The sequence below is a fragment of the Leptodactylus fuscus genome, chromosome 3 (assembly GCF_031893055.1).
Source record: "Leptodactylus fuscus isolate aLepFus1 chromosome 3, aLepFus1.hap2, whole genome shotgun sequence".
Lineage (NCBI taxonomy): Eukaryota > Metazoa > Chordata > Amphibia > Anura > Leptodactylidae > Leptodactylus > Leptodactylus fuscus.
The window spans coordinates 95,812,448-95,829,269 of record NC_134267.1 but is presented as its reverse complement, the minus strand read 5'-3'; the positions used below and the strand labels follow the sequence as shown (position 1 = coordinate 95,829,269).

The 16,822-nt window shown below is 41.3% G+C and overlaps 1 protein-coding gene across 8 annotated transcripts in view; it reads right to left on the bottom strand.

The window, feature by feature from the left end:
- LAMA2 (laminin subunit alpha 2) overlaps positions 1-16,822 on the bottom strand; it is a 593,715-nt gene that overhangs the window by 234,300 nt on the left and 342,593 nt on the right. For 5 of the 8 annotated variants that reach the window (XM_075268017.1, XM_075268020.1, XM_075268018.1 and 2 more), the window contains 4 exons: positions 13,594-13,805; positions 9,910-10,016; positions 3,256-3,522; positions 473-653 (listed from right to left, as the gene is read on the bottom strand). In XM_075268017.1, the coding sequence (XP_075124118.1) occupies positions 473-653; positions 3,256-3,522; positions 9,910-10,016; positions 13,594-13,805 (767 nt within the window). The remainder of the gene's footprint in view (positions 1-472; positions 654-3,255; positions 3,523-9,909; positions 10,017-13,593; positions 13,806-16,822) is intronic. The other 3 variants (XM_075268022.1, XM_075268023.1, XM_075268024.1) reach the window with 1 other exon arrangement.

Genomic DNA, 16,822 nt, shown 5'->3' with positions numbered 1-16,822 from the left:
AATAATAACCAGTTTGACCATTGTACTCATAAAAGAAGCTATTAACAAAGTATAAGAGTCTGAGATGAACTGCAAGATTCTGACTCTTGGCCTGCAATGGTCTTTTATTCCAGTTCTACTCATACTGCCATTTCCTTATGAATGCTTTGCGAGGTGCACAGCAAGTAACGTGAATAGCTTAATTGGATGTAATTCTTACCCTACATTGTAGGTGCTCAGCAGGTAAATTAGTCAGCTCTAACCCTGTGTGGCTCAGCATTATATAATATTTCTTTGCCATCAACAGGGTAGTAAAAGAAGATTATTTAGACCTCAGCCACTGCTAAAAATGTACTGTTTAGGGAGAATCCTTAAAAGAAGAATATTGTCTCATATGTGAAATTGCTGTATGGAAATATGGTTTTACACTTATTATGGTATAATACTAAAAAAAAAGTTTTACAGACAGTATCGAGTGAAGTGTGGTACTTACGGGTGCAGCCACCTTCTTGGAAGTCAAAATGTCCATGAGCACAGCGGTCACATTTATCTCCGGTTACTCCTGGCTGACAACGACATTGACCATTGTCATCGCAGTCAAATGACTTGGATCCAAATGAATTACAGTTACAGGGGACACATCCTTGTGCGAAAACAGGACCATATGTTTGTGGCTACGATAGAGAAAGCAATAGGTCAGAATACTATGCACAACATATAAATACAGCTATATCTACAATGTACTTACATGATTTGATTTGGAACTGTTCTGGAGCATATATAGTTAAATAGAGTATGTTGAAGGCTACTCATTGTAAATAGAGATGAGCGAGTAGTATTCGATCGAGTAGGTATTCGATTGAATACTATGGTATTCAAAATACTCGTACTCGATCGAGTACCACTCGCTATTCGAATGTAAAAGTTTGATGCAGAACCAGCATTGATTGGTCGAATGCTATACAGTCAGCCAATCAACGCTGGTTCTTCTCTTACCTTTAGAAGTCTTCTCCATGCAGCCTCCCCGCGGCGTCTTCCGGCTCTTCATTCACTCTGCCAGGCATCGGGCCTGGGCAGAGCTAACTGTGCATGTCCGCTTGTAGTGGGGGCATGTGCAGTCGGCTCTGCCCAGGCCCGATGCCTGGCAGAGTGAATTCAAAGCCGGGAGATGCCGCGGGGACGCTGCACGGTGAAGACTTCTTGGAGGATCCAGCCCAACCCTCACTCGTGGACTTGGTAAGTATAATTTGATCGAATGTTGCCTACCCCTGAAACGAGCATTTTCCCCCCATAGACTATAATAGGGTTCGATATTCGATTCGAGTAGTCGAATATTGAGTGGCTACTCGAAACGAATATCGAATCTCGAACATCTTACTGTTCGCTCATCTCTAATTGTAAACTATGTGTAAAATAAAAGTCCATTAAGTACATTGAGCAGCCATATCATACTGTAAATTTGTATTCATAGCTTTTCAGATTCATGTCCCTCCACAAACCCGCTGAACATGAGTAACACCGTAGCGGGACTCCCTGCCCCCATGCTGACAATTAGTTTTTACTATAAGGAGCTAATGTGTCATTTTTGTTTCAAAGAAAATGAAGAAATGTACGTCCTATTGAAACCATTCTTGATTGATTTTAAGAGCTGAGAGCTACACTTGAAAACCAAGTGGTAAACCCATTCACAGTATTCCATGCTCTAGTTATAAATACATAGCATAAAACAGGTAACATCTTTAAAAGAAAAAGAAAAAAAACTTAGGGTTAAGGCCCCACGTAGCGGGCCGCAGCAAAAAAGTGCTTGGGGAAAAACCGGCGGCAACGCATCACGGTATTTCCTGCCGCACTTTTCACAGAAAGTCCTATGGACCTCTGTAGATTTTTTGCTTCCATTATACCTATATGAAAACTGTCTGCATTTCAATAGGTATAATTAACATGCTGTGATTTCCAAAACCCCAACGGTTTTGGAAATCACAGCGAGTCTGCTGTGTTTATTTTTCCACAATACGTGGTTGGGATTACTGTAGCTGGAATCCTATCCTTTTTACAGGGACTGCAAAATGCTGCGGCGTTCACTCCACATGGGACCCCGACCTAAAAGCCACACTCTAAAAGCATGCATATAAACGCATTTAGTAAAACAATTCCTGGGAGACATCATTGGTAACTGTAGATCATTCTGTATATATCAGGCACGTACGCTCACATATTAATTCTACATCTTTTTAATATACACCCCTTCCGCACTTTGACCAGAACTCTAAAACTAGTTCACCATATTAACAATTATGAATTAATGACTAAACCTATATAGAGATGTAAATACATATCCTCTATAGTGAACAACCTAGTTGGGTGAGCTTTTATAAACTATATGAGTTCATCTACAGCTAGGGTGTCTCAGGCCTGGTTCACATCGGCATTTGGTATTCTGTTCGGGGAGTCCTCTTGGTGACCCCCCGAATGGAATACCAAAAGCATTGATAAACAGAAGCAATGAAACTACATGGACCCCACAGACTATAATGGGGTCTATGTGTTTTCCACGCGGTGTCCGCATGAGTCATACGGAGAGAAAATGCTGCTTGAAGTACTCTCTGCATGGTTCGTTTAGACAGAGCGCAGAAAACACACGGACCCAATTATAGTCTATGGGGTCCGTGTGGTTTCATTGCTCACCGCTATTTAATTCATTCGGTATTCCGTTTGGGGGTCCTCAAGCGGACTCCCCGAATGGAGTACCAGGCACAGATGTGAAGCAGGCCTAAAGTTAATGTTAAATAAGCTAAATTTTAACAATGAATGTATTAGAAAATGAGTTTCCTATAGGTGTTTTGCTATTTATGTGTAACATACTGAAAAGGCTGAGAGTAGGGAACGCTTAGGGGCATGCAACCTGTGCTATGGTACTGTCCTTGCTTACAATGGGATGCCATCAATGGTTTGACAACAGATACACTCTAAGAGCACCAGAGGTATATTCCTTTCTGTATATATATTCCTAGGCCATCATATGTCACAAGTATGTAGACACACAATTGTGTAAAGTCCTGGCCTGTTATTTAATAGATACAGAAATAATATGATGAGCTGTTGAATTAGAAATCACATTGCCACACAACACTGCAAATATTATTTATTCATAAACCAGATATCAAATGTGAATTTCTATTTTTAAAAATATGGAAAAATTATTCATTATTTGACAGGCAACAAATTAAAACACCACTCTGATCCACTCCATGCAATAGGGAGTACACAGCCATTTACCAGAGTATCTGGCTTATAAGCCCCCCGAGGACAACCTCTTGATGTAGGGTAGTTCCATCTCCTACTAGGTAGAGCTTGAACGCTCTGGGATTTCCAAGTGGGATTTTTCCTTTCATATACCTGTCTTCTAAACTCACATCGTTTCCCAAAGTACTCAGGTTTACAGATACATCTCCCTGTAATGTCACAGCGCTGGGACATTGAGCCGCTGACGCTACAGTTACAAGGTAGACATACCTGCTTGTCAGAATCCCACCAACAGTTTGGCTTTGAAAGCAAAAAGAACAAAGGAAAAGCATGAAAAAAAAGCATAAGAATGCAAAAGAAATGAAGGAAAGAGATATTGTTATGCTGCTGAGCTCTGACATTCATGCAACATGATGATATTACAAGCTGGAACACAATGTCGTCTTGAAGAATATAACAGATGACAATTTCCAATGAATATTTGATGCTTTTTCCTTCAGCACATCACACAAAAGATTATGCAGTAATTGTAATTAAATGATTGATGATTCTGGACAAATGTTACTCCATCATTTTTTCACTTCTGGTTACAAATCTCTGCATCAGTGAAAAATAAGAAAAAGAGAACTATAACTCAACAACTAAATAGAAAATTGGAATTTGCCCCCAATCGTATTTGCTATTCTAAATAACAACGGGATCAAAGTAGTGAATTGTGTGACCATGTAGTAGTAGGGAATATGGATCATATCAGTGTTACAAATGTTGCATGTGCACGCATGAAAGTGTTTGGATAAATGAAGGGATTTATTAGGGCAATATATCAGAAATACATTTAATTGGCTGAAAGTGTTACAAAAACTACTTTTGTCAAATGGTATCCATGAGAGGATGACTAGTATAAATAGGCGGCTATAGTCACATGGTGAAAGAGATTATGTGATATCACTATGATGAAAACTAGAAATAAGAGTTTTATAAAAACATTTCAGCAAGTTGAATCCGTCCTCACTACTGACATTTGTGAAGCGTCTTTTCTTTGAACTCTGCATTGCATCGTTCCTGGTTATTTCCACCTAGAAATGTATAAATAACCTTGCTGTCACCAGTTCGTGGTTTGCTTATTCAATCTGACACAACCCACCAAGTACAAAGAATGTCAGACTGTGTAAGGATACCCCTCCAACTGGTAACACCCTGTTGGCATTTATTCATAAATTTCGAGGAAGAATAACAGAGAAATGGCAATGTAGAGTTATGAGAGGATGCTCCAAAATGGTGACGTTATGGAAATAAGCATATTCACTAATCGGGTCATAAATGATGGCCGGTCTTTGTAAAGGGGCCCGGTGGCACATGATGGCAGGCCCCTTTCTGTTAGTGATCCTGCCGAGCCCATCGGAGGATCCTCTGGTCCACCAGTGGGCCAGTCTGACTCTACTCATGTATATAGCAGAATGGTATGTATGGATGCTGTACAAAGTCACAGCACTAAGCTGATATCTACCATCATCAGTGGCTGGTTCATCATCTATACAGAGTGGGCTCTACTGTGCATTTTTGGGAGCACAGTCAGGTGATGACAGACTTCTATTTAGATTGCCTTATACTGAAGTGGAGAATTTTTGCCGCCTTAGATTATAAAACCACCTGAACAATGGATTTTTCTGTGCTTGGGACATTGCAAAGTATTTTCATTTTCGATCAGGTCAGACAAGCCAGTATTATGCTGAAATTATTATTATTATGTAAAACAGAGTTAGAGAAACTGAAATGTCATGTTTAAAGGGAACCTGTCTGGTGTTTTTTCCATGCACATAGAAAATCCTGCTGTGTGTTTACCACCTTCATGTTAGATAGGACAGCTTAGATTTTCTCAATTTAAAGGAAGCCTGTCAGATGGTTTTCCCACAATAAAATGGGCCCATTATTTGCAGGATGAAGTAATTCCCTTTCCATTGCTGCCCTTCTAAAATCTTTCAGCAAAGTGAAGTAATAAATGCTGCAACAGAAAGATTTCAGAGAGGAATTAATAGAAAGGGAAGTACTTGAATACTTGGTCTTGTACACCTGGACTTTCTATGTTACTATTAGGGTTGAGTCGATCTTGACTTTTCAGGATCGATTTTAAAATCCGATTTCCAATCATTTTTCATTTGAACCCGATCTCGATCCCAATTCTGATCCCAATGCAAGTCAATGGGATTTTTTTTATTAATCGGAGATCGGATTTTAAAAGCAATCCTATTCACTATACAGCATGGAATCTAACAATTGAACGCTTTAATTGTTAGAATCCACGCTGTGTAGTGAATCACTAAGTAGCCAGAGGATTTTTTTTTAATCCTCTGGCTACTTAGTCCCCCCTGGTGTCCACTTACCTGCAAAGATGACTTCTCCAGTACCCGCTGTTCTTCCTCACCTCACTGCTGCTCCACGCTGCTCTTCTCGCCTCGCTGCCCCCTGCCTCCCAGGTTAGGAGAGTGTGGGCGGGTTAGGAGATTGTGGGCGGGTACTGGGAGGGGAGACGTCACGTCTCCCCGCCCTGTACCCGCCCACACTCTCCTAAGCCACAAGCCCCGTCTTCCTAGCTCTTTAAACACTAACCTGGGAGGCGGCGGCAGCGAGGCGAGAAGAGCAGCGTGGAGCGGCAGCGAGGTGAAGAAGAACACCAGGCACTGCAGACCAGCCATCTCTGGAGGTAAGTAACTACTAGAGATGTTAGTTTAGTCTCCCATTAGAATGAATGGAGGCAGCCGGCACGCAGGGGGTTAAGGCTGTGTCCTGGCTGCTTCCTTTCATTCCTATGGAAACGCAGCGGAGCCTTCACACTGAGTATACACTTTGCTCAGAATGAGTGGAGCGTATACTCAGTGTGAAAGCTAAGCAAAGCATTGTGGGAAATAGTACCGATCTCTATCCCACCTAAAAAGATCGCTCAACCCTAGTTACTATCTCTGGCTTTCAGTGCAGTAGTAACTGCGGCTGACACACCACTGTGTTGGAGCAATTTTGACTAAGTCAGATTTTTTTTCTGCTTAGCACATAATGGAGGTTCTGTTGCTGGTACACTGTTTTGGGTGTTTTTACCTGCAGCCAAGAGTGTTTTCCTCTGCAGAATTTCTGCTTCTATTATACTTGTATAGAAAATGTCATCCTTTCCGTAGGTAAGTTTTTGAAATCGCTGCATTTTTGCTGCAGATTTTTATTTTTTTTTTGCAATGCGCAGATGAGATTTGCCATGATCCCATCCATTTTGCAGGTACTGTAATACGCAAATTCACAATACATTATTTAGGTTTTTTTGACATTTATGATTTCAAATTTCAGCTCAGGGGAATATTGTATCTATTACAAAATAGTCAGAGTTGTGAATATCGCTCTGTCTATAATTGCAGGTTTAGAAATGTAATGTACTTACAAACCTATTCATCAGTTTTGCATATTGTTACTATAAAATTATAGAACATGGACAATTTGGGAGGGAGGAGATACTACATTTTAGATGTACTCCTGCCTGAGAATAAATTCACTATATATTTTAAGATGAAAACCTTATTTTGTGGATGCTGTGTTAAAATCTAAACAAATATTCTGTGTGCTATTTTGATAGGGAAACATGCTATATGTGTAATGTATTTATTGTAATACAAAGTAAATTGGCAGTCATGCTACGTAAATGGCACTTTAATACCAAAGCTGGCTAAACTGGTGCATGCCTGATCCACATCTGCATTCGGTATTCCTTTCAGGGACTCTGCTTGGGGACCCCCAGAATGGAATACCAAATGCATTAAAAAGCGGTTAGCTGAGAAACCACACGGACCCTATAGACTATAATGGGGTCCGTGTGTTTTCCGTGCAGTGTCCGCATGAATCATGTGGAGAGAAAAGTACTGCAAGCAAGTTGTTGTAAGTTGTTTTGTATAATTCTTCTCTCAGTTAAAGATGGGCAAACCTCTCAAGAATTATTTTGTTTCCGATTTGGGTGACTCAGGTCTCAGATGTGTTCTGGGTCTAACAAGTTTGGTATGAACCACAACTTAAATTGGCTTATAACATAGTGTAGAACACTTTTAGGCTAAGACCCCACATGGTGTCCTGCAGCAAAAAGGCGCTGTGGGAAATACAGCGGCGGCAACGCATTACGGTTCTTCCCCCAGTGCTTTAGACAGAAGGTTTGCAGAGTTTTCCTCTGCAGACTTTCTGTTTCAATTGTACCTACGGGGAAGCTACCAGTGTTTCCGTAGGTATAATTGCAATGCGGTGATTTCCAAGAAAACATTGGTTTTGTAAGTATGTACAGAATTCATTCCTACATTTCCTGCATGTTTATGGCGTGGATTTATCATTTGGCAATGTAGAAACAAATTCCCACACAGGAGATGACCAGCAGCAGCAGAAACACCTAGGTCCTGCAGTAAATTGCATGTTTTGAAGGAAGAGAAGGAACAGAAGGAACAGACAGAAGCAAAGAGCAAGCTAAGTTATTAAAAATGTAACTCTTAGGAAGTACAACAATTCTGTGGCTACTGGAGGTGCCACCAAAATCAGAAGTAGGCCTGTTGTTGCCACCCACATTCTTATGTCTTCTTTCAGTGGAATTTCTTGCTGTCTGTGACCTCCCATATCCTTTCCTCTGATCACGTGACTGCTGACCTCCCTTGTCCTTTCTGCTGATTACGTGACTGCTGAGGCCAATCAGCGGCCTCAACCTCCTCAGGAAAGGACATGGCATGTTACAGGTAGTATTGTCCCATGTCCTTCGCTGAGGCCGTTGATTGGCTTCAGCGGTCATGTACAGTGGGGACTTCTGCCAGAAGACAACAATGGGCTGGACTGCGTTGACAGGTACTGGAACACCGAGGACAGGTGAATATTTTTTTTAAAAAAAATGTTTTATCCCCCCTCAGCCTAATTAAAAAATAAAATTTCAGCCTGGACAACCCCTTTAAGGAGCAAATAGTTTTTCAGATTAACACTCTGCCACACTGTATATAGTGAGCAGAGAAGGAAAAAATCTATTAAATAACAAGAGATTTTTTTTTAGATTAGCACAGGCTAACAACAAGGGATGACCTAGAAAACAATTCTCCATACAATATCAGCAGATGGGTGAAGTTGAACCATTTCTTTTACCTCTTCTGCTAGTCTATGTTGTACTTCTATGTCATAAATAAATTGTATAGTTCTTTATAGACTATAAGACTATAAGTTTATACAAAGGTGATGTAAAACCAGATTTCGCGTTTTAGGGAGAGTTCACACGGAGTTACTGCCGCGTGATGTGGCACGTAGACGCCGCGTGAGCTTTTGCGGGCCGTTCACGCTCCCATTGATTTCAATGGGAGCGTAGATCGTATACGTGGCGCTATTTTGCGGCCGTGATTTTGCGGCTGCAAAATCATGTCTGTAAAATTGTGCTGCGTATATGATCCCGGCTCCCATTGAAATCAATGGGAGCATGAACAGCCCGCAAAAGCTCACGTGGCGTCTACGTGCCACATCACGCGGCAGTAACTCCGTGTGAACTCTCCCTAAATATGTTTTAAGTTTTTATATTAAAAGTGTCTACAGCCACCCTGATTAACCCTTGCTGTATCTTCTCTGCATGTAATGTAAGTCAATAAAAGTGAATAAATTGAAAGAAGCACTCTCTTCCACTAAAACTGCACCGAGGCATGGTGTTCTTGAATTAATAAAAGTATGCTTTAGTTGAAAAGGCCCCGGCTTAAGATGATGAATAGACTCTTCAAACACTTTTAGCACAAGTGAATGGCAAAGCAAATCAACAGAAAATCAACAGGATTTGTATGACAGCTTCTGCCTTATATTCATCTGTGGAAGTAAAATGTTAGAAATAAAAGCATGCAGTTTATGTCAGGGGAAGCTGAAGAGCTTCTGAAATGTATTATGATAAGAAAACCATTTTGGCACCACAGTAAAGCAAAAATCAATGCATAAATCATATGTTCTGAGTAAGATTTGGATCAAAATACAGCAAAAGTATTTGTGAGCTGCAGACTGCCATGTTTTAGATACACTATCAATGACTAGAAGTTGTGCATCTACCTACGTAATTTATGAATGTGATTATCAGGTCTGTCATGCCACTTTTCTTTTAAAAACAACTTTATGTTATAAAAATCTATTCATTTTTAGTGCTTTCTTTCACATAAATAAACCTGGATAACTATATCAGAAAAAGAACCCTTTTATCTGAGTAAATAACACTGTCTGTTCTGGGTAGCCAATCCGTACAGAATGCTTATTAGAAAACTGGAATCCAGCAGACGGCACTTAAAGCGGTGGATCGCTTTTTTAAAAAGTTCAAAGTGGCTTAAAAGAACAAAAGTTGTCATTATTACTTATACTATCGATCTATCATCTATCTACAGTATCTATCTCCTATCTATCTATCTATCTATCTATCTATCTATCTATCTATCTATCTATCTATCTATCTATCTACAGTATCTATCTATCTATCTATCTATCTATCTATCTATCTATCTATCTATCTATCTATCTGTCATCTATCAGTTTTGTCACTTTTGTCTGACATTTACTGTAAAGGTATCTTTTTCCTCTTGTTATGAAATTATAAATTTCTAAATAAAAAACCATGTTCCATATTTGCATTACTTCTGCATACTTAGGAAGTTAGTGCTGTATTCGGAAACTTACCAGGCACTCATCACACTGGCGACCTCTTACATTACTTCTGCACTCACATTGTCCTGTCTGAAGATTACAGGACATAGATGTAGAGCCATTGATGTTACAGTTGCATGCTGCGAGACAAAGTAACGCACAGATTAATATCCCATATTACTAACTGGTGAACTTCAAGTACTATCATTAATGAACTAGCTATTCAGCTGTATGTACAGGTTAAAATGAGTCTGTCAGCAGTAAATTGGTTATAAATAGAGATGAGCGAACAGTGTTCTATCGAACACATGTTCGATCGGATATCAGGGTGTTCGCCATGTTCGAATCGAATCGAACACCACGTGGTAAAGTGCGCCAAAATTCGATTCCCCTCCCACCTTCCCTGGCGCCTTTTTTGCACCAATAACAGCGCAGGGGAGGTGGGACAGGAACTACGACACTGGGGGCATTGAAAAAAATTGGAAAAAGTCATTGGCTGCCGAAATCAGGTGACCTCCATTTTAGACGAATAGTGGATTTCAAATCCGGGTCATATGAGAATGTGAACTTTGTGACTATGAGACAGGGATAGCTGTACAGGCAGGGATAGCTAGGGATAACCTTTATTTAGGGGGGAATGTTATTAAAAATAACTTTTTGGGGCTCTATCGGGTGTGTAATTGTGATTTTTGTGAGATAAACTTTTTCCCATAGGGATGCATTGGCCAGCGCTGATTGGCCGAATTCCGTACTCTGGCCAATCAGTGCTGGCCAATGCATTCTATTAGCTTGATGAAGCAGAGTGTGCACAAGGGTTCAAGCGCACCCTCGGCTCTGATGTAGCAGAGCCGAGGCTGCACAAGGGTTCAAGCGCACCCTCGGCTCTGATGTAGGAGAGCCGAGGGTGCACTTGAACCCTTGTGCACCCTCAGCTCTGCTACATCAGAGCCGAGGGTGCGCTTGAACCCTTGTGCACACTCTGCTTCATCAAGCTAATAGAATGCATTGGCCAGCGCTGATTGGCCAATGTATTCTATTAGCCTGATGAAGTAGAGCTGAATGTGTGTGCTAAGCACACACATTCAGCTCTACTTCATCGGGCTAATAGAATGCATTGGCCAGCGCTGATTGGCCAGAGTACGGAACTCGACCAATCAGCGCTGGCTCTGCTGGAGGAGGCGGAGTCTAAGATCGCTCCACACCAGTCTCCATTCAGGTCCGACCTTAGACTCCGCCTCCTCCGGCAGAGCCAGCGCTGATTGGCCGAATTCCGTACTCTGGCCAATCAGCACTGGCTAATGCATTGTATTGGCTTGATGAAGCAGTGCTGAATGTGTGTGCTTAGCACACACATTCAGCTCTACTTCATCGGGCTAATAGAATGCATTGGCCAGCGCTGATTGGCCGAATTCCGTACTCTGGCCAATCAGCACTGGCTAATGCATTGTATTGGCTTGATGAAGCAGTGCTGAATGTGTGTGCTTAGCACACACATTCAGCTCTACTTCATCGGGCTAATAGAATGCATTGGCCAATCAGCGCTGGCCAATGCATTCTATTAGCGTGAACTGAGTTTGCACAGGGGTTCTAGTGCACCCTCGGCTCTGCTACATCAGATTGCTACATCTGATGTAGCAGTGCCGAGTGTGCATCAGATGTGTAGTTGAGCAAAACTGACTCAGCACTGCTAAGTCTGCATTCGCATAGGAATGCATTGGCCAGCCTTCGGCCAATCAGCGCTGGCTCTGCCGGAGGAGGCGGAGTCTAAGGTCGGACCTGAATGGAGACTGGTGTGGAGCGATCTTAGACTCCGCCTCCTCCAGCAGAGCCAGCGCTGATTGGTCGAGTTCCGTACTCTGGCCAATCAGCACTGGCCAATGCATTTCTATGGGGAAAAGTTAGCTTGCGAAAATCGCAAACTGACAGGGATTTCCATGAAATAAAGTGACTTTTATGCCCCCAGACATGCTTCCGCTGCTGTCCCAGTGTCATTCCAGGGTGTTGGTATCATTTCCTGGGGTGTCATAGTGGACTTGGTGACCCTCCAGACACGAATTTGGGTTTCCCCCTTAACGAGTTTATGTTCCCCATAGACTATAATGGGGTTCGAAACCCATTCGAACACTCGAACAGTGAGCGGCTGTTCGAATCGAATTTCGAACCTCGAACATTTTAGTGTTCGCTCATCTCTAGTTATAAACCAAGTCACAGCACCTTGTAGAGATGATTTTACAGTTCCCATATATGCTTTGGAGCCCTCAGTTATTCATACGGAAATTAGATAAAATGTGTTTTGACTTATGCAGTGTTCACACTGCCGCTGCTGTCCGCGGTAAACCCTGGGGAAACCAGACAGCAGACGGCTTGCGAGCGGTCGGCTTTAAAACCCATTCATTTGAATGGGTTTTCAAAGGTGACCACCCATGAGCATTTTCAGCCTCTCCGCCTGGTGTCCGTTTTTTCTGTGAACAGAAAATCCTAAATGGAGGACTTAGTGTCTGCGGAAAAAAAACAGACACCAGGCGGAGAGGCTGAAAATGCTCATGGGCGGTCACCTTTGAAAACCCATTCAAATGAATGGGTTTTAAATAGAGATGAGCGAGTACTGTTCGGATCAGCCGATCCGAACAGCACGCTCGATAGAAATGAATGGATGCACCTGGTACTTCCGCTTGGACATAGCCGGCGCGCTTAACCCCCTGCGTGCCGGATACGTCCATTCATTTCTATGCGAGCGTGCTGTAAGTACTCGCTCATCTCTAGTTTTAAAACCGACCGCTCTGAAGCCGTCTGTTGTCCGGTTTCCTCGGGGTTTACCACAGACACCCCGGGGCAGACAGCAGCGGCAGTGTGAACGCCACTTTAGAATCTAAATCTGAGACCAAATCCCAGGCATTCTAAGAGCACCTTTTCCCCATTTGAATAAAACAGTTTACATGAAAATATGACCCCAAAGCTGAATAACAGAGGAATATTTGGAAGCTGTAGAATCACCTCTACAAGGTACTGGGATTAGGTTTAGTATTAATCCACTGCTGATCGACTCCCTTTAATAACCATAGGCCAGTAATTCAGTGCTTACTACAGATGGGTGTCCGTAATTTGGCTGATCTCACTAAGCATGTGTCAAAGCTTTATAGGTATTAGGCATTAATTTACTTTGTAGCTGCCTATAAGGGGCTAAGAGAGGGCAATTTAGAAAATTTTCCCAGGAAAAACTGCCTTTAAGACCCCCATCCCCCCCCCCCCCCCACACACACACACCAGCTGTGTCTCCACTTACAAAGAATACCTCAAATCAAAAACTGATATGTCACCTTTTGTAAGAAGAAGTTTTAATATTCTTTGCCACAGTTCTTTTAACTAATTTCCCGAACAAATAATCCATTTCACAGGGAATGTGCTCACACATAACACAAGTTAAAATGGTAATGTGCTGACAATGGGTTTATTGATCTCTGTCTATATCTATGATTTGGGGTAGGCTTCTCTTAATGAGATTATGATGCCTTCCATTTCATCATGTTCTGTGGTATACCAACTATGCCAATGGGTGTGCCCAACAATGACCAATGAAAGCATAGCAACTCAACTTTCCACAGACAATCCTCTATTGCAGCTCAAACGGCCATCCTTCTAATCATTGGCGACCCATTTATCTGTATTATTCAATACTTTATGAGAAAAGAAGGAAACAAGGAAAGAGAGGATACTCACGCTGACAGCTACTTGGTCCAAGGGCATTTCCAAAATATCCCTCTGCACATTTATCGCATAAATTTCCAGCCACCCCTGGCTTACATATAAGGCATGCGCCTGTTTCAGGGTCACAACATCCTGGGGCTGAAAGGTCAAGGTTATCATTGCATTGGCATGGTTTGCATGATCCTCCGGGTAGTAAAGGTTGACCAAAATACCCATCAGCGCAACTAAAGGACACAAAAATGACCTGTTTAGATCAGCAATAATAGTGAAATAACTTATTACTAGGTAGTAAATATACAGTATATTTAGTTTCTCAGAGCAATAACTGAATGGGCTTTAGAAATGTAAACTTTGGTCAGCCAGAAACATACTCTTGAGAAGATATAAACTACCACATTTTTATGTGGCATTATTCATGCTTTCATGGCACATTTGGTGCCCCATCTGCTATTTATCTTGCAGATATTTTAAAGAGGACTTTTCAACACCTCCAACAAGTTCAGATCTTTACATCAATTAATAGGTGACCTTCCACTGACTTGGACTCTTGGATTTTTTTCTCTAGTCCCCACCATTCCCAAGAAATCAATGCTGTTAGTTTTGGTGCCTGATATGGTATTTAGTCTCTGTACTGTCAGGAGGGTAGTGTCAGCTTGCATTTTGTAGTTGGGGGCTCATATACCTAGTTGACTGACTGCGCTATTTAAGTATTAAGTGTAGCATACTATATTGGGGGTACAATTGTACCCTCTCTATAATTTGGTTAAGAACACCAATTTCTCATACAACCAACTCAATTCAACAGGACATCTGGACATGCTACCGAATTCTTGACAGACTGCAGTTTGCAACACATTCACCAGTTGGTTGCACATAGACACATATAGCATAACACTTTGATATGCAATATCATGTAACACATATATGGACATGTCCAGCCAAGAAGAAAGTTGTGGTGCTATGTGAAAAAATTAGTTGTATTGTAAGTTATGTTTATACCTACAACAGATATTGTTGCATAGGCACAAACACTACTGCTATTCGTTAGTAGTAATGAATGGTGTGAGTCATATTTAATAGACACAAGACAATGGCAGAGAAGATTTTTGTGACGTGTATGGATGTATTCTGTCAATAGGAATTATGGACAAAATACATGGGGTATGTATACATGGTTTAATGGACAAAATACATGGCGTATCACAAATAACAGCTCTTTGTCATTCACCTTTCTTTATTATCCATCATCCTGTTCACCATCCCTTGGACTAATGCTAAACTTTTTGTATTTTCAAAGATCTGTAACAAATCATCTTAGCAGGAAAGTTAGATATACTGTATGTTTTATTAAGTGCATTAAGATATGCCATATGGTTTATGGTGTTAACTAAAGTTAACCTCATATTAAAGGAATTTTCCAGGTTAAGGATATTGATGACCTATCAGCTTTCCACAACACTTGCTGGTGCAAGGCTAACACAGAGGACAGAACCAGAAGCCGATGGCTCCATGCTCTGTGTAGGACGTGTGCTTTCTAACTGCAGATCAGCTCGCATGCATTTTAAAGGGAGCTGATCTGCAGTGACCAAGCTCAGTCACTACACAGAGAATGGAGCCATGCTCAACCCCTATCGATTAGATATTTATGACTTATCCTAAGGATAAAATCATCAATATCCTTAACCTAGAAAAAGTTATGGATTTTTAACCTTTAAGTGACTAAAAAGTCCTGATTGTCCCCACTGCCCTATATCCCTGGAAACAAAAGATCAATGTATTAAAACCTTATAACATTTTAAAGGCATGTATTCAGAGAGATTTTGAATTAAGGTGTTGAATGAGAATTGAACAAAGATCTTAATGTAGCCACGACCGAATGCAGACAGTGAGAATATTAATGTTCCACGGTGATAAAGTACAGTAGAATCTGGAACATAATGCCTGAAGCTAAAATCCTAATTAACTCCCTAAAATATCTTGCATTTTGTTACAGTTGACTGGCAACATAGAACTTTTTAGTAAAAAGCTAGCAGTGCCATATATTTTACTGCAATATTTATTAGGCAAATACATATAATGTGCCTGAAACTCACCGAAACGACAGATTAATTATAACATATCCAAATGAATTGTATAGTATGAAAATATATTACGCTATCTAAAAAAGGAGTAAATTGATAAATTTAGGAGAGAAATATAATTCCAAATGTAATTATGGTGCTTTCATACGGAAGGACAGAGATAGCCTTTATATAACCTAGATGAATTCCAGAAATTATAATGACTGCATGGAATAGATTTCTGCATTGGATTATCTGTAGGCCAGGCATTTCCATAATACAGCCGGCCTGGGTGCATATGTCACTCTTTGGCATTTAATAATTCAGGTAACTAGAACTGTCTAAAGAACAAGGATATCAAAGCAGAAAGTATTTTTAGAGGTCCGGAGTGTTATATGCTTGACATCTTTGTCTTAGTCACTATTTTATGCCACTTTACCTTGCCACATGCTGAGAGTATAACAGTGCTAGAGTGTAAGAGTATAACAGTGCCAGGCACAGCCACTGCGCTACCCATACACCAGTCTATCCAAAGAGAGTCAGGGTAACCATCTTCCAGATACGCTAGCGTTTGTAAAAGGTACAGCCAAAAAGCATGCCAACATTCTCAGGTCACAATGTCTTTACTTGAGCTAATTTTAGGTTACAGCAGGACTTTGGAACATTTTCACAGAAGTTACACAGACGCTTCACAAAACATAAGTATCAGCATAGCTCCCAACCAAATCCTGATTTTACTCTGCTGTCCCGTTGTCCCGGATGGCTTACGGATTCACTCTTCTATGCCCCTGAAGTGTTTTGCTTGTAAACAAACTTTGTCCCAATCCACTGGCCCTTATCCCAAGGTAAAGGCTAAATACTATACTCGGTAAGGACCTTCAGACGTCAGACAGTCACATGACATTCTCTAGTCACATGACTGGGTAGGCATGTCTTTGTTTGTAAGATTCTTCCACCTGAAGAAAAGTTTTATCCCATGTAGTAGAGGAACATGAAGAGATGGGGGGGGGGGGGGGTACAGGGTGTACTGTGTGTGGGGGGAGAGATGTGGGATGCATGGTATAGTGTGTGGGGGTAGAGATGTTGGGTGCAGAGTGTATTGTGTGTGGGGGAAAGATATGGAGTGCAGCATGTACAGTGTGGTGGGAAGAGATGTGGGGTGCAGGTTTACTGTATGGAGG